Here is a 24,770-nt window from a genome sequence, read left to right on the forward strand (position 1 = left end):
GGCAATATCAGCTAGTGAGTAGACAAATTAAGATGTTAAATTATTGCTTTCTCTTTTTGGTGACCTCGTGTCATAGAATATAAATGCAAAATTGTCATTTGTGCCCTCCTGACCTGTATAGACCATCTCAGTGCCTCCTATGCCCTCTGGTTTAAGTAAGTAATGGCCAGTGCTGGCCATTGGGCAACACTGGCAGGAAATTCAGAGGAAGGGAGGAGAGTGAGGTAGGAACATTTATTCCTCTAATCTTTCTCTGACAGGTAGCTGTGGGCTTGAGTGTGTCCTTTGGCCCTCTGTATACCAGATGAAACAAAAATAAAAGGGCCCTTTCTGTCTTTGGCTCCTGTAACTGCTCCCTCCTCACACTCAAGTCTCAATTAGCAATGCACATTGCTTAAAAGCCAGCAAAACGATAACAAGAGGTACAGCCCTATCTTGAGTGGTTTCCCTACTGTCTGCTAGCACATTTGAAAATAGTCCTGTTATTAAACTCTATTAAGATTGCCCAAGGCCGGGCGCGGTGGCTCAAGCCTGTAATCCCAGCACTTTGGGAGGCCGAGACGGGCGGATCACGAGGTCAGGAGATCGAGACCATCCTGGCTAACACGGTGAAACCCCGTCTCTACTAAAAAATACAAAAAACTAGCCGGGCGAGGTGGCGGGCGCCTGTAGTCCCAGCTACTCGGGAGGCTGAGGCAGGAGAATGGCATAAACCCGGGAGGCGGAGCTTGCAGTGAGCTGAGATCCGGCCACTGTACTCCAGCCTGGGCGACAGAGCGAGACTCCGTCTCAAAAAAAAAAAAAAAAAAAAAGATTGCCCAGTTTGAGTATGCCATTCGCTTCCTGTTTGGGATCCTGACTGAAATAGCCGCTTTATGTATTTTTAATCATTATCCTAACAGTATTCCAGATAAATCCTAATTATACTAATTTGTTTTGGCCAGTAATTGAGTGTTTGCAGAACTACCCTTTGGTTTTTGTTTGTTTGTTTCTTGAGGCAGGATCTCTCTCTGTCACCCAGGCTGGAGGTACAGTGGTGCATTCACGACTCATTGCAGCCTCAACCTCCCAGGCTACAGCTGTCTTCCCACCTCAGCCTCCCAATTAGCTGGGACTATAGGAACGTGCCACCATGTCTGGCTAATTTTTCTCCTTTTTGTAGAGGCAGGGTTTCACCATATTACCCAGGCTGCTCTCAAACTTCTGGGCTCAAGCGATCCACTTGCCTTGGCCTCCCAAAATGTTGGGATTACAGGTGTGAACCACCATACCCAGCCTACCTTTTGTCTTCCTTGCAGTTTGTGTCATCTAGTATGTTGTTAAAGGAAAACAAAACAAAACAAAACAAAAAACAGAGCTAGATGAGTATAAGAGGCTAGTAATAGAACCCAAAATGCTGTTTTATGTTCCCTCTTTTCCCTAAAAGAGATTGGTGGTTTGATTGACTAATAAGTGGATTATTGATGTCCTCTGTATCATCCCACTGCTCATTACTCTTTGAGGGAGGATACATTAAAACATTCCAGTTATGTCATTTAGCTGATCTATAGGAATTCTGAGAAGGTTCTAAATAGTGCTTTGGTTTTATAAGATCTTTGTTTTTGTAGACTGTGTCTCTTTTCAATTAATAAAGATAATTGGGAGTTAACCATATTTATAGTCATCCAGAAAACTCAAGCTTAAATACTGAGTTTGTATAAGTGTTACCTGATTTTTTCATTTGAGTAACAGTCTAGAAATGGCCAGTATTAACAAAAGTTCAATCTAAATTAATTCAAGGTTTAAGATTAAGCCGTGAAAGAATCTTTAATTGAAACATATCTGTAATAACAGCAAAATAATTTGGAAAGTGTACTAGAGTATTACCGTGGTTTTTTTGTACCCCTTTTCTCAACATTTTTCCTTTTACTTGCCTTGTTGAAATTCTAACTCCTAAGCTACTTCCAAGTACAGTGCAGAGATCAGTAATATTGTTATCACCTGGGAGTAAAAATCTCCTGCCACAGGCCAGACTGCTGAATCACAACCTACATTTTAGCATAAGATTCCCTAGGTGGTAAGTATGCACATCAGAATTTGAAAAGCACTCTAACCATCTCCTGAGATTGTATCTTACTGGGTTAAAACAAAGCTGTTGAGTATTAAAGCTGAAGTAATTTATTGGTCACATAGTCAGAGGTAAAGAAACTGATTAAATTTGCACATAGCCTTTTTCTTTGTAAGTACAGAGAAACCAGAATCTTTTTTTGTAATCAATCATATTGAACTGAGTTTTTCTATAACCTACAACTTGGATACCTTGCTTCATCAAGCTTTATATTAGGGACACACACATGAATGTATTCATGGGTTTATAGTCTACGAACATAACATGTATGGTTCCATCTAGAAGAGGAAATTACTTTGTGTTATTAATGCTACAGAAGCTTCCATCCCACTCACATTTTCAGATTCTTTAGGGTTAAATTTTACCATGGGGAGCTATTTACTTGCAACATTTTTAGAGGACCTTAAGGTGGGATAATTAACAATAATATCAAGGATTACAGGACAGTCTAATATAGTTGATGTATTTAGTGTTTACCTCAGACTGTGACAGTTTTTATTAAAATTAAAATTTTGTATTATAAGTTTAATTCAGAAGGCAGTTAAAGTTATCTATGTAACAGAATTTGCCAAATAGCAACTAAGCTGTTAATTGTTTTATGGGACAAAAGCAGCCAGTCTTGGCCCTTCTGTCTTAGGGATGGATTACATTTGAATCATGTTGAATATATTTTTCCTTTCTTATTCTTTCAGATTCATCAGGATTCATTTTTGATTTGCAGTCCAATACTGTACTGGCCCAGGGAGGGGCTTTTGAGAACATGAAAGAGAAGGTAAGACTAGTCACTATGGATAGTAAACTTGACTGTCATAGGAAAAGTTAGGTACTAATATGACTAGTGGCTACCACAAACTCATTATGAGAGTGAAATTTTTTTTTTTTCTTTTTTTGAGAAGGAGTCTCGCTCTGTCACCCAGGCTGGAGGGCAGTGGTGCGATCTCGGCTCACTGCAAGCTCCCCCTCCTGGGTTCACGCCATTCTCCTGCCTCAGCCTCTGGAGTAGCTGGGACTACAGGCGCCCGCCACCACGCCCGGCTGATTTTTTTTTTGTATTTTTAGTAGAGACGGAGTTTCACCGTGTTAGCCAGGATGGTCTCGATCTCCTGACCTTGTGTTCCGCCCACCTTGGCCTCCCAAAGTGTTGGGACTACAGGCGTGAGCCACCGTGCCTGGCCAGGAGTGAAATTTTAAGAATAAAACAATGCCACTATATATCAGAGAGTGACGGCCATAAATAGGTTCTGATTGCACAGAACCTATTAACAGAACCTATTAAATGCAAACATTTTCTTTGCCTATCTCCATGTATATTAACTCTAAATTCTCTTGAAGATATTCAGTATTAATTAGTTTATTAATATTTATATGCCTGAGTGTATCTCATTTGGCAACACTTCTTAAGGAACAATCTGAATAGGATCTTCCCAAGTACTTGAAGAGCATTCTTAAGTCCAGGAGGCTTCAGAGCCAAGACAAGAAATAGGTCTTTTGTGGGTTTTTTTGAGACAGAGTCCAACCCAGGTTGGTGTGCAGTGGCATGATCTCAGCTCACTGCAATCTCCGCCTCCTGGGTTCAAGTGATTCTCGTGCCTCAGCCTCCTGAGTAGCTGGGATTACAGGGGTGCACCACCATGCCCAGCTAATTTTTGTATTTGTAGTGGAGACAAGGTTCTCCATGTTGGCCAGGGTGGTCGCGAACTCCTGGCCTCAACTAATCCACCCACCTCAGCCTCCTAGAGTGCTGGGATAGCCACCCCTCCCGGCCAGAAGTAGATCTTCTAAGGAGCATTCTTTTGGAAGAAAACCAAGTGGTTTTAGTAATGTAACCCTCAACGAGCTATATTGAGAAAAACATAAAACAAAAGCTTTATGTGCTTTCTGTCTTTTTTTTTTTTTTTTGAGACAGAGTCTTGCTTTGTCGCCCAGGCTGGAGTACAGTGATGCAATCTCAGCTCCCTTTAGCCTCTGCCTCCCGGGTTCAAGTGATTCTCATGTCCTAGCCTCCTGAGTAGCTGGAACTACAGGCATGTGCCACCATGCCTGGCTACTTTTTTTATTTTTAGTAGAGACGGGGTTTTGCCATGTTGGCCAGGCTGGTCTCAAACTCCTGACCTCAAGCAATCTGCCTGCCTTGGCCTCCCAAAGTGCTGGGATTATAGGCATGAGCAACCACACCCGGCCTCTCTGTCTTATTTTAAAAAAAAATTGTTGACTATGGAGTCCTGTACAGTGGTTGAGTACTATACATACTCGTATTTTTAAATTATCAGAACCTTACCTTTATCGTAGAGTCTGTAAGTTTGATGGGGTTTTTTTTGTTTTGTTTTGTTTTGTTTTTTATGAGACGGAGTTTCACTCTGTCACCCAGGCTGGAGTGCAGTGGCATGATCTCAGCTCACTGCAACCTCTGCCTCCCAGGTTCAAGTGATTCTCCTGCCTCAGCCTCCCATGTAGCTGGGGCTACAGGCACGTGCCACCATGCCTGGCTAAGTTTTTATTTTATTTTATTTTTTTTTGAGACAGAGTCTGGCTCTGTCGCCCAGGCTGGAGTGCAGTGGCCGGATCTCAGCTCACTGCAAGCTCCGCCTCCCGGGTCTACGCCATTCTCCTGCCTCAGCCTCCCAAGTAGCTGGGACTACAGGCGCCCGCCACCTCACCTGGCTAGTATTTTGTATTTTTTTTAGTAGAGACGGGGTTTCACCGTATTAGCCAGGCTGGTCTCGATCTCCTGACCTTGTGATCCGCCCGTCTCGGCCTCCCAAAGTGCTGGGATTACAGGCTTGAGCCACCGCGCCCGGCCAAGTTTTTATATTTTTAATAGAGGGGGCGTCTCACTATGTTAGCCAGGATGGTCTCAATCTCCTGACCTCGTGATCCACCCGCCTCGGCCTCCCAAAGTGCTGGGATTACAGGCCTGAGCCACCACTCCCGGCGGAGTCTGTTAAGTTTTGCCTACACTTCCATTTTTTAGGGATCATTACTATGATTGATACATATTAAGTTGCTCATCTCAAAAATGTATTAGCCTTCGTTGAATTACAGATTGTATACCTTCTCACTTGTATGGTTTTTTTATTTTTGTTTTTATTTTTATTTTTTGAAACAGAGTCTCCCTCTGTCGCCCAGGCTGGAGTGCAATGGCGCAATCTCGGCTCACTGCAACCTCCGCCTCCCAGGTTCAAACGATTCTCCTGCCTCAGCGCCCCCGACCTGAAGACATTTTTAAATATAAAATACCTAGAAATAGCCAGGTGCAGTGGCTCACGCCTGTAGTCCCACCACTTTGGGAGGCCGAGGTGGGCAGATTACCTGAGGTCAGGAGTTTGAGACCAACCTGACCAACATGGAGAAGCCCCGTCTCAACTAAAAATACAAAAAAAGAAATTAGCTGAGCATGGTGGCGCATGCCTGTAATCCCAGCTACTTACGAGGCTGAGGCAGGAGAATTGCTTGAATCCAGGAAGTGGAGGTTGCCGTGAGCCGAGATCATGCCATTGCACTGCAGCCTGGGCAGCAAGAGTAAAACTCCGTCTCAAAAAAAAAAAACCACCTAGAAATATGGGATGAAAGATAATATACATCATTTTGAATGTATAGCTGAATGTAAGAAGTAAGGGAGATCCCTAGAGGGTACTAAAAACCAGAATAGTGAGCTTGAACTGTTAATAGGTAACTGTGGCATGTTTTGCCAGTCTCAGTAACACAAGGGTTTTACCACACGGTGCCATTAAGCCCAGTAATGCCAGCACTTTTGGGAGGCTAAGGTGGGAGGATCCCTTGATCTCAGGAGTTTGAAATCAGCCTAGGCAACATAGTGAGACCTCATCTTTACAAAAAATAAAAATAGCCGGATGTGGTGGCACATGCCTGTGGTCCCAGCTACTCAGGAGGCTGAGGCGGGAGGATTGCTTGAGCCTGGGAGGTCGAGGCTGTAGTGAGCCGAGATCACAACACTGCACTCCAGCATGGGTGACAGCAAGACTGTCTCAAACAAAACCAAAAAACCCAAACAAAAAGATTGGAACTGAGGTCTTATGTAAGCTTGCCATTTTAAAAATATTTCACCTTCAGGGAAAGGGTAAACTAGAATAAATCTGCCCACTGACTTTTTTTTTTTAATGGAGGCAGAGGTTGGAGGCGGAGGTCTGTCGGGGTTGGAGTATAGTGGTGAGATCTTGGCTCACTGCAACCTCTGCCTCCCAGGTTCAAGCATTTCTGTCGCAGCCTCCCAGGTAGCCGGGATTAGAGACGTGCACCACCACGCCTGGCTAATTTTTGTATTTTTAGTAGAGACAGGGTTTCACCATGTTGGACAGGCTGATCTTGAACTCCTGACCTCACTCGAGTGATCTGCTTGCCTCAGCCTCCCAGAGTGCTGGGATTATAAGCATGAGCCACCGTGCCTGGCCCCACTGACTTTTGAACACAATGTTCTTACTACGTGGGTTTAGAGAGATACATTTAAAGGGTAAAAAGAATTGTAAATCTTAAATTTTATCCAATGGTTTTATCATTAGTAATATAATGGTAATATTATATTGTAGGGTTGTTATTTTGAGTATTATAAAATAAAGCAAATTATAAAATAATGTTTTTAGGAACTAGAACTTTTGGTTAAGAGAGAAGAGATACATGTTTAAAATAAGATGAGAAAAGATCTTTTAATAGTACATTTGAATTGAAGATGTCAGTGTGAGCTCATTATTTTACAAAAAAAAATCTCCTAGATTGATCCACGAAAGTGTCTAAAAACAATGACTCCGCAATAGTGATAAGCACACCTAGCTCCTAGATACTGATCTTTTTTTTTTTTTTTTTTTGAGACGGAATCAGAGTCTCACTCTGTCACCTAACCTGGAGTTCAGTGGCATGATCTCGACTCAGTGCAAGCTCCGCCTCCCAGGTTCACGCCACTCTCCTCCCTCAGCCTCCCGAGTAGCTGGGACTACAGGTGTCTGCCACCACACCTGGCTAATTTGTTTGTATTTTTAGGAGAGACGGGGTTTCACAGTGTTAGCCAGGATGGTCTCGATCTTCTGATCTCGTGATCCACCCACCTCTGCTGCCCAAAGTGTTGGGATTACAGGTGTGAGCCACCGCTCCTGGCCGCTCCTAGATACTGGTTTCTAACTACCATTCCTCATTAAAAGGAACCAGAGCTTCTTTGAGAAATAATTAATTTTGCATTCTGCAGTAAGACAAGAAATAAAAATTGTAAGAATTGGAAAGGCATGGCCGGGCACGGTGGCTCAAGGCTGTAACCCCAGCACTTTGGGAGGCCGAGACGGGTGGATCACAAGGTCAGGAGATCGAGACCATCCTGGCTAACATGGTGAAACCCCATCTCTACTAAAAAAAAAATACAAAAATATAGCCAGGCGAGGTGACGGGCGTCTGTAGTCCCAGCTACTCGGGAGGCTGAGGCAGGAGAATGGCGTGAACCCGGGAGGCAAAGCTTGCAGTGAGCTGAGATCCGGCCACTGCACTCCAGCCTGGGCGACAGAGCAAGACTCCGTCTCAAAAAAAAAAAAGAATTGGAAAGGCAGAAAAAAACTGCTGTTATTTGGCCGGGGCAGTGACTCATGCCTGTGATCCCAGCACTTTGGGAGGCTGAGGCAGGACAATCACTTGAGGCCAGGAGTTCAAGACCAGCCTGGACAACATAAGGGGATCCCCATCTCTACAAAAAATATTTATAGCCAGGCCTGGTGGCACCTGCCTGTAGTCCCAGCTATTCAGGAGGCTGAGGTGGGAGCATCGCTTGAGCCCAGAAGTTAAGTATTACAGTGAGCTATAAATGCACTACTGCACTGCAGCCTAAGTGACACAGTGAGACCCTGTCTCAAAAAACAAATGAAACCCCTTCTGTTATTTATAGGCAATACAGTTACCTACATAGAAAATCCAAGAAAGCAACAAATTAATAGGACTAGTAAGAGTTCATCAAGGTTGCTGGATATAAAATGGATATATAAACATGAAAACAAAATATACAATTATTGTAAATTTTGTATGCGTCTGTATGTGTATGTGTATTTTTTTCTTTCTTTTTTTTTTTTTGAGACCGAGTTTTGCTCTTTCGCCCAGATAGGAGTGCAGTGGCACAATCTTGGCTCATGGCAACCTCTGCCTTCTGGTTTCAAGCAGTTCTCCTGCCTCAGCCTCCAGAGTAGCTGGGATTACAGGTGCACGCCACCACACCCAGCTAACTTTTGTATTTTTAGTAGAGACGGGGTTTCACCATGTTTACCAGGCTAATCTCGAACTCCTGACCTCATGATCCACCCGCCTGGGTCTCCCAAAGTGGTGGGATTACAGGCATTAGCCACTGCACCTGGCCCTTTTTTTTTAATTTTTATTTTTTATTTTTTATTTTTTTTGAGATGGAATCTCGCTGTGTGGCCCAGGCTGGAGTGCAGTGGCCCGATCTCGGGCTCACTGCAAGCTCCACCTCCCGGGTTCACGCCATTCTCCTGCCTCAGCCTCCGAGTAGCTGGGACTACAGGCGCCCGCCACCACGCCCGGCTAGTTTTTTGTATTTTTAGTAGAGACGGGGTTTCACCGTGTTAGCCAGGATGGTTTTTTTTTTTTGAGACGGAGTCTCGCTGTGTCGCCCAGGCTGGAGTGCGGTGGCGCGATCTCGGCTCACTGCAATCTCCGCCTCCCGGGTTCACGCCATTCTCCCGCCTCAGCCTCCGAGTAGCTGGGACTACAGGCGCCCGCCACCTCGCCCGGCTAGTTTTTTGTATTTTTAGTAGAGACGGGGTTTCACCATGTTAGCCAGGATGGTCTCGATCTCCTGACCTCGTGATCCACCCGCCTCGGCCTCCTAAAGTGCTGGGATTACAGGCTTGAGCCACCGCGCCCAGGCCTTTTTTTTTTTTTTTTAAATTGAGATGGAGTCTTGCTCTGTTGCCTAGGCTGGAGTGCAATGGCGCGATCTCGGCTCACTGCAACCTCCACCTCCCAGGTTCAAGCGATTCTCCTGCCTCAACCTCCTGAGTATCTGGGATTACAGGCGTGCGCTGCTATGCCCAGCTAATTTTTGTAGAGACAGGGTTTTTCCGTGTTGGTCAGGCTGGTCTTGACTCCTGATCTTGTGATCTGCTCACCTCAGCCTCCCCAAAGTGCTGGGATTACAGACATTAGCCACCGTGCCCGGCCATATATTTTTAGTCTCAAAAAATATGAAATACAGGCCAGGTATGGTGGCTCAAGGCCTGTAATCCCAGCACTTTGGGAGGCGGAGGCAGGTAGATCACTTGAGGCCAAGAGTTTGAGACCAGCCTGGCCAACAGCAAAACCCCATCTCTACTAAAAATACAAAAATTAACTGGGCATGATGGTGCATGCCTGTAATCCTGGCTACTCAGGAGGCTGGGGCGCAAGAATCGCTTGAACCTGGGAGGTGGAGGTTGCAGATAGCTGAGATCATGCCACTGTACTCCAGCCTGGGTGACAGAGTGAGACTGTCTCAAAATAAATAAATAAGAGATGCATTTATCAACATGGAAAAAATCTAAAAAAAAATGCTATGTGCAAAATATAAATTGAAGATAAATACGTATATATTATATAATATTTATGTATTTATGTAATGCAAAATAATAGTGTATATTACCTATGGATATATGCACATATCATAAAAATGCAAAAGCACGTATGGAAATAATACCAAGTTCAGGGTAGAAATCTCTAGTGAGACGAAGAAGGGAAATAGGACTTATTAGGTGTTCATGGGGGCTTCAATTATATTTATTTTGTTTTAGTAAACTCAGTGTCATGGAGTGCGTGTTAATTATGTTTTATATGCCTGAAATAGTTTATAATTTAAATTGTTTGTATAAATTATCTTTGTTTTACAATTAAACGATACAAGGTAAAATATATTTCAAAAAATCTTACACAAAAATATAAGTTGTTTTTGTTGCTAGTTCATTTAACTTTCCACCTTTCTCTACAGTATGCTAAAAATGAGGAAATGCTACATTAATACCTGATACCGAAATTAAACCACCTTTTCTTTATATGAAATCTAGCATATAACTTCTATTTCTAGCAATGTTCTGCATTTCTAAGTTTTGAAATTAATTTTTCACATGCTGGTATCAGTCATCTATTAATAATTCCCAGTGAGATGGTTGTATGTACTGTCGCTGATGCTAAAGAGTGATACATATTGTTAAAAATGAAATATCACTCTTTTCGTTATTCTCTGTATAGGCCTCAGCTGCCTAGTGACCTACTAATGTTAGAATTAAACGACCCCGCCATCTTTTCCAGATAAATGCGGTACGTGCAATAGTTCCCAATAAGAGCAACAATGAAATCATCCTGGTTTTGCAGCACTTTGATAACTGTGTGGACAAAACAGTACAAGCATTCATGGAAGGTAATCCTGACTTAGTTTTAAAAATAAATTTATATTTGTTCAAATAGAATTTGCTTCAGACTTTTATAACACTCAGCAATCCAGTAATTCATAGATGATATAGCAGACCCCATGAAAACATAACATACCATGACATTTGACAATACCTCTTTCAGCCCTAGAAGCTGAAATAAGCTATGTGGTGTCTATAGTAAGAGACAAGCTGAGAAAATTCCATCGTTTTGCGCTAAATGTTCTCTAATGGCATTTAAGAGGAAATCATGTGGCCGGTGGTATAAGGGACTTGATTGGAGTTGGGTTAAATAAGAATTTAAGAGACTCTTAAAAACAAAGTAGTGATTCAGTGGCTCACCAACAGATGGCAAATTCAAGGACTCAGTATTGTCTTGTGGATTCTAATATTATTAGTTTGGCTGTGGCAGGTGACTCAAATGTGTGGGTTTGAATTTCCTTATCTAATATGTAGAAGAATGGCAGGCTTAGTCAACCCTTCAGATTTATAGCATTGAGAAGTGTTTTATAAACTTCCTTCCATGTAACCTGTTGGAGAAAAACTATCTAAAGCTATGTGTCTTTGAATAACAATATCAGGTTAGGTCTCCCTGTTTTTATTTTCCTGAGTCTGCCAGCATAGGATACACAGGTTTGAATACTATAAGGTTTTTCTTTATTTTCATCTTCTTAAAAAATAATGTTAGTGTTTGGGTAATGTGCAGCTGTCTCCAAAACTATATAGCCAAGGTGGTGTGTAACTGGAGGGGAAAGGATGGCACACTTGGCTAAAACCAGTGTGCCATCCCCTTTGTATTTGGTCTAAGATGTATAGATAAGAAAATCTTCAAAATGGCGCAGCTACATTAGTCTCTTCTTAGAAGAACTTACTGAGGAAATTACTTGGAGAGGAGGGTCTAAGTAAGCAGGTATTCCAAAAGGGAAGCATGGCATGATTATCTCATTATATTACTCTAGACCCGATTCTTAATTTTTCCTGTTAGGAGCTTTGTAAATTCTCCAGCAATTACAAAATGGGAGGACACTGACTCCTGCTTGACTACTGTGTGTGTGGTAGGAGACAAAATCTGTAACTGGTTTCCCTTACAGGTAGTGCCAGTGAAGTACTCAAAGAATGGACAGTAACAGGCAAGAAAAAGGTAAAATGAATTACATTTAAAAACATGATGTTTATATTATTTTTTAAAATTTAGGCTCTGCAAAAATATTTGAAAGAAAAGGTTTACATACATATCTTCAGTTTACCTGGTTAAAAAACATCTTTGGCCAGGTGCAGTGGCTCACACCTATAATCCCAGCACTTTGGGAGGCCAAAGCAGGTGGATCACTTGAGGTCAGGGGTTCAAGACCAGCCTGGCCAACATGGTGAAGCCCCATCTCTACTAAAAACTAGAAAAAATTAGGTGTGGTGGCACGTGCCTGTAATCCCAGTTACTCAGGAGGGCGAGGCAGGAGAATAACTTGAACCCAGGAGGCATGTAACCTGTTGGAGAAAAGCTATCTAAAGCTATTGCGTCTTTGAATAACAACATCAGGTTAGGTCTCCCTGTTTTTATTTTCCTGAGTCTGCCAGCATAGGATACACAGGTTTGAATACTGTAAGGTTTTTCTTTATCTTCATCTTTTAAAAAAATAATGTTAGCGTTTGGGTAATGTGCAGCTGTCTCCAAAACAATATAACCAAGTTGCAGTGAGCTGAGATCGGGCCACTGCACTCCAGCCTGGGTGACAGTGAGACTCCATCTCAAAAAAAAAAAAAAATACATATATATATATATAATTTGACATTGAAACATAGCTGTGTCTCACAGAGTACCACACAGTCCTCTCCATGTGATTTAAGGCAGGAAACAGAATGACTTTGCTGTGGTGCAGTTACTAGTCAGGGGTGAAAAAGAGAGAAAATCAAGGAAAGCAAGAGAAAGCAATCTAATTGAGTGGTTTTCAACCATATTCATATCATAAATCAGTTAAAACAGTTCAGATTTTTGGTCAGAAAACTGGGTTGTAGTCCTGATATTAATGAACTTTGACATAAAGCTATTAGGTGCTGGCCAAGCACAGTGGCTCATGCCTGTAATCCCAGCACTTTGGGAGGCTGAGGTGGGAGGATAACTTGAGCCCAGGAGTTCAAGACCAGCCTGGGCAACATGATGAGACCCGATCTCAAAAAAAAAAAAAAACTATTAGGTGCCTTGCAGAGGGGTCCAATGTTCCACTTTGGGAGGTAGAAGGCACTCAGACTATGGGGTCAGTCAGAACTGGATTCCTACCCTGTTCCACTGTCTACTGGCATTGTGACTGATACTGCTTAACATTTATGTGCCTTAGTTTGCTCATCTCTAAAATAGGAAGATAGCTCTAATAAATACAAGTACATAATACAATGCCTAACATATTAGTTCTCGTTCCTTTCTCCTTATTTACTTAAAATCAGATGCTTTTCCCAAAGGATACCAGCTGGTCTCAAAATTCTTCCCACAGCTATGCACCATAAAGGTAACCCCTTTAGGAAATACTTGAAGTATGGATTTTAATCGAGTATCTCTGTGAAATCTGTTTGGGGTGTTCTTTTCTTTATTAAGTCAGTGCTGGAGTTCTGAAATGCTTTCTTGATGACTCTTACATCACTTTTTAGGAGTCCTGTCAGGTCTTGAACAAAAACCAGGCTTGGCCTCAGTGACCCTTGAGAATTTTTTCCAAGGGTTACCTAATACTGCACAGATTCTCCTGAAGCTCATCATACCTGTAGTTTTGAATATTTGTTTAGCTTCTTTGCGCTGCTTTCAACCTACATAGATAACTGTGAGTGTCCTGGAAAACACCAGTTTCGTTTTTTTTTTGTTTTGTTGAGATGGAGTTTTGCTCTGTCGCCCAGGCTGGAGTGCAGTGGTGCGATCTCGGCTCGCGGCAGCCTCCGCCTCCTGGGTTCAAGCAATTCTCATGCCTCAGCCTCCTACGTAGGTCAGGACTGTAGGTGTGTGCCACCACGCCTGGCTAATATTTGTATTTTTTTAGTAGAGACAGGGTTTCACCATTTTGTCTGGGCAGATGTCGAAGCCTGACCCCAAGTGATCTGCCCACCTCAGCCTCCCAAAGTGCTGGAATTACAGGCATGAGTCACCGCACCCAGCCAACACCAGTTTCTTAATTTATTAGCCCAGGATTATAAGTTATTAGTGATATAAGATATGCATGGAGCTGAAAGAGGATGTGTGTTAAGAGACACAGACATTCCTTAAAATTTGGAGAAAGAAATATGGCTTCAGTTTAGCAGTCCCAAATGCATAAATCCAGTCCAGTCCACTTAACTGTTGGGATTAGTCCAATAGGATGTGACTCTGAGTGGGATAGTTATGATATACATGACCCAATGATATGAAAACTTAGCCAGTTCACATGGGGGAAAGTAAGAAGAAGAAAGATGAGACCGAGCAGGGTGGCTGACACCTGTAGTCCCAACATTTTGGGAGGTCGAGGCAGGTGGATCACTGGAGGTCAGGAGTTTGAAACCAGCCTGGCCAACGTGGTGAAACCCCATCTCTACTAAAAATACAAAAAAATTAGCCGGGCGTGGTGGCACATGCCTGTAATCCCAGCTACTCAGGAGGCCGAGGCAGGAGAACCACTCGAACCTGGGAGGCAGAGGTTGCAGTAAGCCGAGATTGCGCCATTGCACTCCAGCCTGGGCGACAAGAGTGAAACTCCGTCTCAAAAAAAAAAAAGGAAAGAAAAAGAAAGATGAGAGCTGTTAAGGAGAAAAGTTTTATCTAGAGTTCAGTCATGTTTCTGCTGGAGAGGGCCACAGAAAAGACTTGGGGAATATTGATTCAATTATTATCAGCCTAGCCTTAGGAATAGAATTAGGTGTTGCCAGTGGAGCTACAAGTTTGACAAAACAAAAGGTAAAGGACTTTTGTTTATTTTAACTTTACTATTTGCCTATGTAATATACTCACGTGGCTCAAAATTCAAAACTACAAGAGTTAATACACTGAAACATATATATGTATGCTAAGCTCACTGCACCCTCCACCTCCCAGGTTTAAGCAATTCTCCTGCCTCAGCCTCCCGAATAGATGGGATTACAGGCATGTGCCACCACATCTGACTGATTTTTGCATATTTTATTAGAGATGGGGTTTCATCATATTGGCCAGGCTAGTCTCGAACTGCTGACCTCAGGTGATTCGCCTGCCTTGGCCTCCCAAAGTGTTGGGATTACAGGCGTGAGCCACTGCACCCAGCCAAGACACTGAAACACTTTATCCCTTCCCTGTTCCCCAGCCATTTGGTTCTCTACCCCCAAGGCAAACAGTATTTTCAATTTCTTATAAATCTTTCAAGATATTTTATGCATATATAAGTAAATAAGACTATTCTCCTCTTTGCCTGCTTCCTTTTTTTTTTTTTTTGTTGAGATGGAGTCTTGCTCTGTCGCCCAGGCTGGAGTGCTGTGGCTGGATCTCAGCTCACTGCAAGCTCCGCCTCCCGGGTTCACGCCATTCTCCTACCTCAGCCTCCCGAGTAGCTGGGACTACAGGGGCCCGCCACCTCGCCCGGCTAGCTTTTGTATTTTTTTTTAGTAGAGACAGGGTTTCACTGTGTTCGCCAGGATGGTCTCGATCTCCTGACCTCGTGATCCGCCCGTCTCGGCCTCCCAAAGTGCTGGGATTACAGGCTTGAGCCACCGTGCCCGGCCCCTTTTTTCATGTAATATATCTCGGAGCTTATTCCATGGCTCAATATATAAAGAGCTTTCTTGTTTTTATGGATACATAGTCATCCTACTGCTTGGATGTGCCACAATTTATTTAAGCAGTCCCCTATTGACCAGCATTTGGGTTATTTCTAATCCTGTGTGTTAATAGTGATATTGCAATGAATAACCTTGTGTATATATAGAAATCACTTTGCATATGTGTTATTCTCATCTTGAATAAATTCCTAGAAGTAGAATTGCTAGTCAAAGAGTATGTGCATTTGTAATTTTGATAAGCATTACTAAATTGTCTTGGAGAGTATCACCTTACACTCCATACATGAAAATGGCTGTTTCTCATACCATCAACCTGATCAGTTCTACAGTGTTAACATACTTTTTGACCTTTACTAAACTAATAGATGAAAAATGATCATTGCAGTGCAGTTTTAATTTGTATATCTCTTATTAGACTGAGGTTGCATATCATTCCATATGCTTACAGCTTATACTATTTTTTTCTATGGGATTATTTTGCTTTTTCTGAGAACTCTATATATTTAGCTTTTTGAATATAAGCTGCACATTTTTTTTTTTGCATTTTGTAATTTATCTTTTGATTTTGTTTAAGGTGGGTTTCGTCATGAATAAATGTTTTATATTTATGTGTTTGAGTTTATCTAAAGTATAGGATTTTACATAGTAAAATTTTATTTTAGGCAATAGTTCAGCATATGTGAAAATGTTAAATTTCTGAAAGAACATACAAGAAATTGGTAACATTGGTTACCTTTGGGTAGCTAGAGTTACCTCTCTAGGTTGTGGGGGAATCTGTTTTTTTCTTTTCTTCTCTTTTTCAAATTCTTAATAACTTCAGAACAAAAAGAAGAAAAACAAACCAAAACCTGCCGCAGAGCCAAGTAACAGCATCCCAGATTCCAGCAAATCAGTTTCCATTCAAGAGGAACAGTCTGCACCTTCCTCAGAGAAAGGTGGTATGAATGGCTACCATGTCAATGGTGCCATCAATGACAGTGAGTCTGTGGACTCACTCAGTGAAGGTTTGGAGACACTTTCAGTAGATGCCAGAGAATTGGAGGATCCCGAGTCTGCCATGCTAGATACGCCGGATAGAATGGGTGAGTTTATTAACAGAGTTTGAAAAAGTTGTGTTCAGTTGAAAAACAGGGGTCTCCTCGTTGAGAAAACGATCAATTAAATCTAGTCTTTTTTTTTAATCCAGTGCTGGCTGATTAGTCTTTTTACTTTTTAGTTTTTGTTACTTTTTGTGTGAGTCACATTTTATAATTATCAAAGGCCTAGAAAAAATACCTTTTTTTTTTTTTTTTTTTTTTTTTGAGACAGAATCTCGCTCTGTCGCCCAGGCTGGAGTGCAGTGGCGTGATTTTAGCTCACTGCAAGCTCCACCTCCCAGGTTCACGCCATTCTCCTGCCTCAGCCTCCCGAGTAGCTGGGACTACAGGCGCCCGCCACCACGCCTGGCTAATCTTTTGAATTTTTTTAGTAGAGATGGGGTTTCACCATGTTAGCCAGGATGGTCTTGATCTCCTGACCGCGTGATCCGCCCACCTCAGCCTTCCAAAGTGCTGGGATTACAGGCGTGAGCCACCACGCCCAGCTGAAAAAATACAATTCTTGTTCCATTATATTTTAACTCTTGAACCTTAGTGTTCCATTATTGGAACACTAAGCATGTGGGAATTATTCATATCCTACTGCTCAAAGTCATCATCAAGATCTGATTTTTCCACTCATGCAAAAATTCAAAAAATTGCAGCTTCTGGCATAAGTGAGTTAATAGCAGAGAAATACCTCAGTATTTAGAGACTACGGAAAGTGACTTTAAGTTGTTTTTAAAAAATTGTGGACTTATTAAGAAAGATGATGATGTTGATATTATTCTAAGACCCAACACAATGAGAAATATATAATAATGATAATTCCAGCTTTTGTGAGAGCTAGGCTGTTGGTTTTTATAGTCTCACATTTGTTTTCTAGTGAAGAATTAAGATTAGTGTTAGTTGTAAATTCACATATCTTGTACCTTTCTTTGTTAACCATTTTTTTGAGGGTTAGTAAGATACTGGAAATTTCTCTTTTTAAAAATTACTTGTTAATCCAGTTCCCCTGCCCTGCTGCTCCTGGCTTTAGAAGTGTAATGCCAATGTAAGATTTATGCTGTGCTGTTTAGGTGTTCTTTTATTGATTAGTATACACACATACACAAGAGTTAGAGAAAAACATTGCACTGACTCAAACCAACAATAGCCAGTGGTTTCCATTTTTTTCTGAACTAGCTTCCCTCTCATTTCCTAACTCTTCCTAACTTATTACACTTCTGTCCCCTAGAACGTTATTTTTTGTTTGTTTGTTTTGAGAGACCCAGTCTCTCTATGTTGCCCAAGCTGGTCTTAAACTCCTGGGCTCAAGTGATCCTCCTGCGTCAGCTTCCTGAATAACTGGGATTACTGGTGTGAGCCACCATGCCTGGCCCATAAAGCTTTTTAAATTCTTCTTTCCTTGAGAGAGTGTAAAACTTTTTTTCTTAACATGGAGTCTTGCAGAAGTTGGTGATACTGACCTTCTTTGATTCCTTGTGCCAGAGTTACAGAGAAACTACCAAGCTACAAAGAAGCCGGAGAGCCACAGGGATTGAGCTCCCTATCTAAAGATGTGTTGCCACAGACTCTTCTCTTCATTCCGAACTTAAGGCTAAGCCAGAAGCTGCCAGCTGATTCTGATCTTTATTCTAGCGTGTCAGTTGATATTGTTTACAGTCTTTTAAGAGGCATGGTTTTGCCTCAAACATTTTTACCTGTTTTCTTTGTGTACTTAAGAATGATTGGTTTACTCCTAAATTGTGCTCTAAAGTACTGTGCTCTTTCTTGGACAGGATCCATGCTGCAGAATGGTGTCTCTGATTTTGAGACCAAGTCTTTGACTACACACTGTATTCAGAATTCTCAACAACCCAGGAATGCTGCCAAATCTCTCTCAAGACCTACCACAGAAACTCAGTTTTCAACTATGGGGATGGAAGATGTTCCCCTCTCCACCAATAAAAAGCTAAGTAAGTCAGAGACCCACCTGTGAGAGAAAATCTTGTGTTTTTGGCTAAAGAGGGCAAATTATCTCTGTTCCCATAAATAAGGTTTCAGAAGGGCATCAGTTAATACTTTTTCCATTTTGCTGACAGTGACTGACTACTCAGCCCTTCCCCTACCTTTGTGTACACAGTTGGAATCTGAATAGTAGTTTAAATGCCATACAATCTAATTATGACGACCCGTTTTGTAAATTAAAGTCAAACTCTACTGCCAGGATGACTTATCTGCTAATGTTAACCTGTTTCTTTATTTGCTTTATTGCAACATTTTTGTGCTATTTCTGTCATTTTTATCTCCTGGTTGACGCAACAAGTAAAAGCTCTACATTCTCTGACATTGACTTTTTTTAAATCCCCCTGAGACTGAGTCTTGCTCCATAGCCCAGGCTGGAGTGCAGTGGTGCGATCTCACTGCAGTTCTACCGGGTTCATGTCATTCTCCTCCCTCAGCCTCCCGAGTAGTTGGGACTACAGGCCAGTGCCACCATGCCTGGCTAATTTGTTTGTATTTTTAGTAGAGACGAGGTTTCACCGTGTTAGCCAGGATGGTCTCAATCTCCTGACCTCATGATCTGCCCGCCTTGGCCTCCCAAAGTGCTGGGATTATAGGCATGAGCCACTGCACCCAGCCGACATTGACATTTTAAAGAAATATTTTCACTCCTCTTCATAACTTCGTGCTCTTACTGAGCTAGAGTCCTCTGACAGACTCTAGCTTTAAGTAAGATCATTTTCTCTTAAGTATGTGGCATTGACTGGTGGTAGCTCTTTGCTAAAAAAAAACCTACAATAATCACTTAAATAAACAGCCAATAATTCAGCAAACAGAAATAATAGATTGTGTTTCCTATATCTGAGTTTCATACATCTAAGCATGGTGGTCCACTCCACTAAACAGATGAAACAGAAATGTAAAGGACACTTGTAATCAGTAGCTCTTTATGGAATTATTTATTGCACATGAGCCAAATTTTAATTAGGTAAACTCCCCTTTTTCATTATTCTAGTAGCCCTCAGCCTGCTGCAGATGAGCAAGTTTGAGACTATCCAATCAAGCAAAAATGAAAAAGTATATATATATATATATGCATAAGGCTTGAAAGCTTTTAGGTAGATTCTTTAAAAAAAATCAAGTTGAGATGAGGAAGAATTTAAATTAAAAAATTGAAAATACATATCCTGGCATAGTTACAAACTTTTTAGATCCATGTTTCCAGCAATCAATTATATATGTAATTTGGGGATTGGTGAATATAGAAAGGCAAATAGAACTTTTGGAAATTGGTTAAAATGTGTTGAGTAGGTAAATGCAGTCCATCCTTTTCTACAAAGCTGGCTTCCTCATATATACAGTGCTTCGAAGTGTACTATATAGAGAGAACATTTTAATTTTGTAATGTCCACATGGTGAATTATATTCTATTAAATCCTGTAACTTAGGGAGTTTTGAAAATTTGGTGCCTTTTTTAAAGTCTCTTTTCTCTGTGTGTTTCATTTCATTTTGGATAGTTGGTAAAATTGCTGTCTTCAACTGTATTCGTCTTTTGTTAACAGTGTCTATTCTGCTGTTAATTTTATGCAGCATATTTCTCATCTTGGACATTGTTTTATTTGTCTCTAGAAGTTCAGTTGGAGTCTTTTAAGATATCTTCCATGTCTCTCCTTACCATGCTTATGCTTTCCTTTACCTTCTTGAACATATAGTATCTAATTATAATAGCTGTTTGATGTCCTTTTCTACTCAATTCTATCATCTGTGTCATTTCTGCATCTGCCTCTGTGATTGATTTTTCTCTTCCTTATAGGTAATATTTTTCTGTTTCTTTTAAGTTTTTTTAGGTGGGACTAGAGCAGCCTTTAGTCTAGAGCTAATTTTGCCCTGTTGCTGAGGCAGTATCCTTCCAACTACTCTGCCTGCCATGTATTGTGAGGTTTTTCCACTCTGGCTGGTGTGAGCACAAACTGTCCCTGGCCTGGTGAGCTCTGGGGATTGTTCTGCCTAGTCTTTTTTTTTTTTTTTTTTTTTTTTGCCTGTTCTCTTTCCAGTCTTGGGTAGTTTCTTTATCCTCATAGACTGATCCACACTCAGAATCCTCTGTGCATCTCTGTGCAGCTCTCTCATGTGTGTAGCTCTTTCCTCGCCAGTACTCTGCCCTAGAATTTCAGCCATCTTGGCCTCTCCAAATTCCCAACTTTGTCCCTTCAATTCAGGGAGTCCACCAGGCTCAGTTTAGGATTTCTCCTCCCTGCATTGTAGCCTATAAACTATTGAGGCAGTAAGTTGGAGCAATCACAGGCCTTACTTCATTTGTTTCTGTTGTCTCAGGGGAAAAGTACTACCTGTTACACATTGTCTGAAAACCATTGTTTCATATATTTTGTCTTTGTATGTTTTTAGTTGTTTAAGATAGAAGGACAAATCCAATTCTTATTATTCCATCTTGACTAGGATCCTTTTTTCCCCAAAAATCTATAAAAACATGTTTTTCTCATTGGGGAGGGTGGTTATTTAGGAAAGATTCTTAGTCTACATGACATTTGGCTTAGGTATTCAGATACAACTTTCAAGTTACCTATATTATTATTCTTTTTTTTAAATCTTTGGGTTTTTTTCCCCAAGGTTCCAATATTGAAAAATCTGTAAAAGACCTCCAGCGCTGCACAGTGTCTCTTGCACGGTATCGAGTTGTAGTTAAAGAAGAGATGGATGCTTCCATTAAGAAAATGAAACAAGCCTTTGCTGAATTGGAGAGCTGGTAAGTTAAGCTGCATTTGATATCAGTAGCATAAAAACGATCATATATAAATATAAAGATGGTCAGCCATTCCCCAAGTTCTTCATTCATGACTAACTACATAGTGGGAGACACTTATAAATCCTATGGTATATTTAGCTTTCTGCATTGTTCTGTTTCTCTTGGTCACAGTGTGAGAATAGTACAGATAACTCACAATGCTCTAGAAATGAGCCAGAGTTTAATATTGTTTGGAAAGGGACACATAATTATAGAGTAGATCATGTACTCTAAAGTCTCCTTTTAAACCAAGATCCTATAACAAATGACATGATGTTTTTGAACAAAATTATAAAGTAGAAAAAATCTGTCTTTGCTTTCCTACCTTCCTCCATCCTTTTTAATGTATGCCACTCCAATAAAGTGCCTTTTTATTAATTATTATTATTTTTTGAGACAGGGTCTTGCTCTCTCTGTCACCCAGGCTGGAATGCTATGGCACAATCACATCTCACTGTAGCCTCAGCTTTCTGGGCTCCAGCAATCCTCTCATCTCAGCCTCCCAAGTAGCTGGTACTATAGGCATGTGCTACCACACCTGGCTCTTTTTTTAATTTTAAAATATTTCGTAGAGATGTGGTCTCACTGTGTTGCCCAGGCCAATCTTCAACTCCTGGGCTCAAGTGATCTGCCTGCCTTGGCCTCCCAAAGTGCCGGGATTACAGGTATGAGCCACTGCACCCGGCCTTCCTTTTATTAATTATTGATTTGTTTTTTATTTCATGTTTTTCAAACTGTGTTCTATAGAATACTCACCTTTTTTAAATTTTGTTTTTGAGGTAGAGCCTCAGTCTGTTGGCCAGGCTCTAGTGCAGTGGTATAGTCTCGGTTCACTGCAACCTCTGTCTCCCGGGTTCAAGTGATTCTCATGTGTCAGCCTCCCGAGTAGCTGGGATTACAGCTGTGCGCCACCATGCCTGGCTAAATTTTGTATTTTTAATAGAGATGAGGTTTTGTCACATTGGCCAGGCTGGTCTCGAACTCCTGACCTCAGGTGATCCACTGGCTTTGGCCTCCCAAAGTGTTGGGATTATAAGCATGAGCCCCATGCCTGGCCTAGAATATTCATTTCTTAAAATATATTAATAAGTGTTTTCAAATGAAATAATGCCTCCAAAAAGTTAAATCATCTTACTTAAATAAAATAAGTATTTACTTACATTAAATAAAACTTACTTTGGGGCTACATAACTCATCTAGTAGTCTACCCACGCCTTGTCCTGAACTCTAAGTTTCACTTTTCAGGTTTTATGGCTAGGAATTTAATGTCATGTCTTCTGTTTTTCTTTGTTTGAGACAGGGTCTGACTCTGTCACCCAGGCTGGAGTGCAGTGGCACAATCATGGCTCACTGCAACCTCCACCTCCTGGGCTCAAGCCATCCTCCCACCCTCAGCCTCCCAAGTAGCTGGGACTACAAGCACGTACCATCACACTTGGCTAGTTTTTGAATTTTTTGTAGAGATGGGGTTTCGCCATATTGCCCAGGCTGGTCTCCAATTCCTGGGCTCAAGCAATCCTCTCGTCTCAGCCTCCCAAAGTGCTGGGATTACAGCCATGAGCCACTGTGCCTGGCTATCTTCTTTTTTGACACATATTTTTGCTCCTGCCAGATTACTCATTGTCTCAAAACTTAACATTCACATTTCCTCTTCCATCTACTAGTTAATGCCACTTTCCCAGCCTGATAATGCTCTTCTATTCCTCTGTATTTATCTAAATCCCACCATTTCTCCAAACTCTCCTTAAATTAAGGTCAAACTTCTGGAAATTCTTCTAGGTAACTGATTTTTCCCCTTTCTGACCTTCTAGGAGGAAGCACCATGCCCTTTGCACTGCATTCTTGTCATGTAAGATAATTGTTGGCTTGTTTAGAAAATAAAGAGCTGGCTGGGCATGGTGGCTCACGCCTGAATCACAGCACTTTAGGAGGCCAAGGCAGGCGGATCACAAGGTCAGGAGTTCAAGACCAACCTGGCCAACATGGTGAAACCCTATCTCTACTAAACATTCAAAAATTAGCCAGGCGTGGTGGCATGCACCTGTAATCCTAGCTACTCAGGAGGCTGAAGCAGGAGAATCACTTGAACCCAGGAGGTGGAGGTTGCAGTGAGCTGAGATCGCACCATTGCACTCCAGCCTGGGCGATAGGGCGAGACTATCTCAAAAAGAAAAGAAGAAAGAAAGAGCTGAGTGTAGTAGGTCATCGCAACTTTGCTTTGATAAGCCTCTGGTCTCCACGATTGTTCAGCTTACTGATTCCTTAGTCACAGGATCTGATTCCATTCAGAGCAAGCTTGAACCAGGAAACACAGTTCCAGGAGAGAGATTTGTGAGTTCCTGCTGACTTGGAACCCAGCCAGGAGGAACCTCCTTCAATAAATGACAAATGAAATGGTTTCCTACCTGGGAACTGTGTATTTAGGATTGATTAGCTGACGTAACAACCGGGTCAATTTAACTTGAGGAAAGACATTACCTGCCCTTTCCTGCTAGTATAAAGCCCTTTGCTCTGGTTGATTGAGTTTATAAACCACCTTATTTCAATGTTCCTTGTAGCCACTACTTCAAGACATAATTGGCAAGTGACTAACTCCATTTGGCACCAAAGCAGAGCTTGGAGTTAGTGTCACTTAGAAAGCCATTTCTGTGTTGGTTATAGCATAAAAGAAAAGCAAAGAGTTCTAACAGATTTGCAGCAGTAAAAGTACATTACCCCTGACAGGGAATGTACTTTCCCACTAGGGAAATTATACAGATAACTCCTTTCACTTTGATGCCAAATAAAAACTGATACACCTATAGAAAGGTAAACTCAGAAGCTTTCTAATGTATAAAACTTAAAATTTCTTCTTATTGGTGACTTAGCAAGAATCATCTCTAGACCCAAGTTTACTTTTCTTGTTAATTAATAATATTTGTCTGCTTTTCATTGTTGGAGCTGTTAGTTGACTTAAGTTTAAGGATCTTAAGGAGGTAAGATATGGAGTGGAACATGAAGCTAGAATGTATAAACTCCTTTGGAAGATTGTTATATAATGTGTTGATGAAAAATGCCAACAGGATACACACTCAGCTTCTCTTTTAAAAAAGTTTCAGTTTGGCCGGGCGCGGTGGCTCAAGCCTGTAATCCCAGCACTTAGGGAGGCCGAGACGGGCGGATCACGAGGTCAGGAGATCGAGACCATCCTGGCTAACACGGTGAAACACCGTCTCTACTAAAAAAATACAAAAAACTAGCTGGGCGTGGTGGCGGGCGCCTGTAGTCCCAGCTACTCGGGAGGCTGAGGCAGGAGAATGGTGTGAACCCGGGAGGCAGAGCTTGCAATGAGTGGAGATCACACCACTGCACTCCAGCCTGGGCAACAGAGCGATACTCCGTCTCAAAAAAAAAAAAAAAAAAAAAAAGTTTCAATTTTATGAAAGTCAAAAGATATTTTTTAAAAGGAGAACTAGGTAAGAGAAAAAGATTGGCAAGAAATTTGAGATTATACATCACATAAAGTCATATAGGTTTATGGTTAAGATTTTGAAATTGTTCCTGATTCCTCATTGATCTTAGAAAAGTTATGTCCTTTTATTGGCGTTTCTTTTCTTTCTTTTTTTTTTTTTTTTTTTTTTTTTTTTTTTTTTTTT

At 41.4% G+C, this 24,770-nt stretch overlaps 1 protein-coding gene across 1 annotated transcript in view; it reads left to right on the forward strand.

The window, feature by feature from the left end:
• The window catches only part of SPATS2 (spermatogenesis associated serine rich 2), a 179,502-nt gene that overhangs the window by 131,440 nt on the left and 23,292 nt on the right, over positions 1-24,770 (forward strand). The window contains exons 4-9 of the mRNA XM_025403484.1: positions 2,800-2,879; positions 10,391-10,499; positions 11,601-11,650; positions 16,091-16,352; positions 18,128-18,304; positions 20,961-21,096. Of these exons, the coding sequence (XP_025259269.1) occupies positions 2,800-2,879; positions 10,391-10,499; positions 11,601-11,650; positions 16,091-16,352; positions 18,128-18,304; positions 20,961-21,096 (814 nt within the window). The remainder of the gene's footprint in view (positions 1-2,799; positions 2,880-10,390; positions 10,500-11,600; positions 11,651-16,090; positions 16,353-18,127; positions 18,305-20,960; positions 21,097-24,770) is intronic.

This window comes from Theropithecus gelada, chromosome 11 (assembly GCF_003255815.1).
Source record: "Theropithecus gelada isolate Dixy chromosome 11, Tgel_1.0, whole genome shotgun sequence".
NCBI lineage: Eukaryota > Metazoa > Chordata > Mammalia > Primates > Cercopithecidae > Theropithecus > Theropithecus gelada.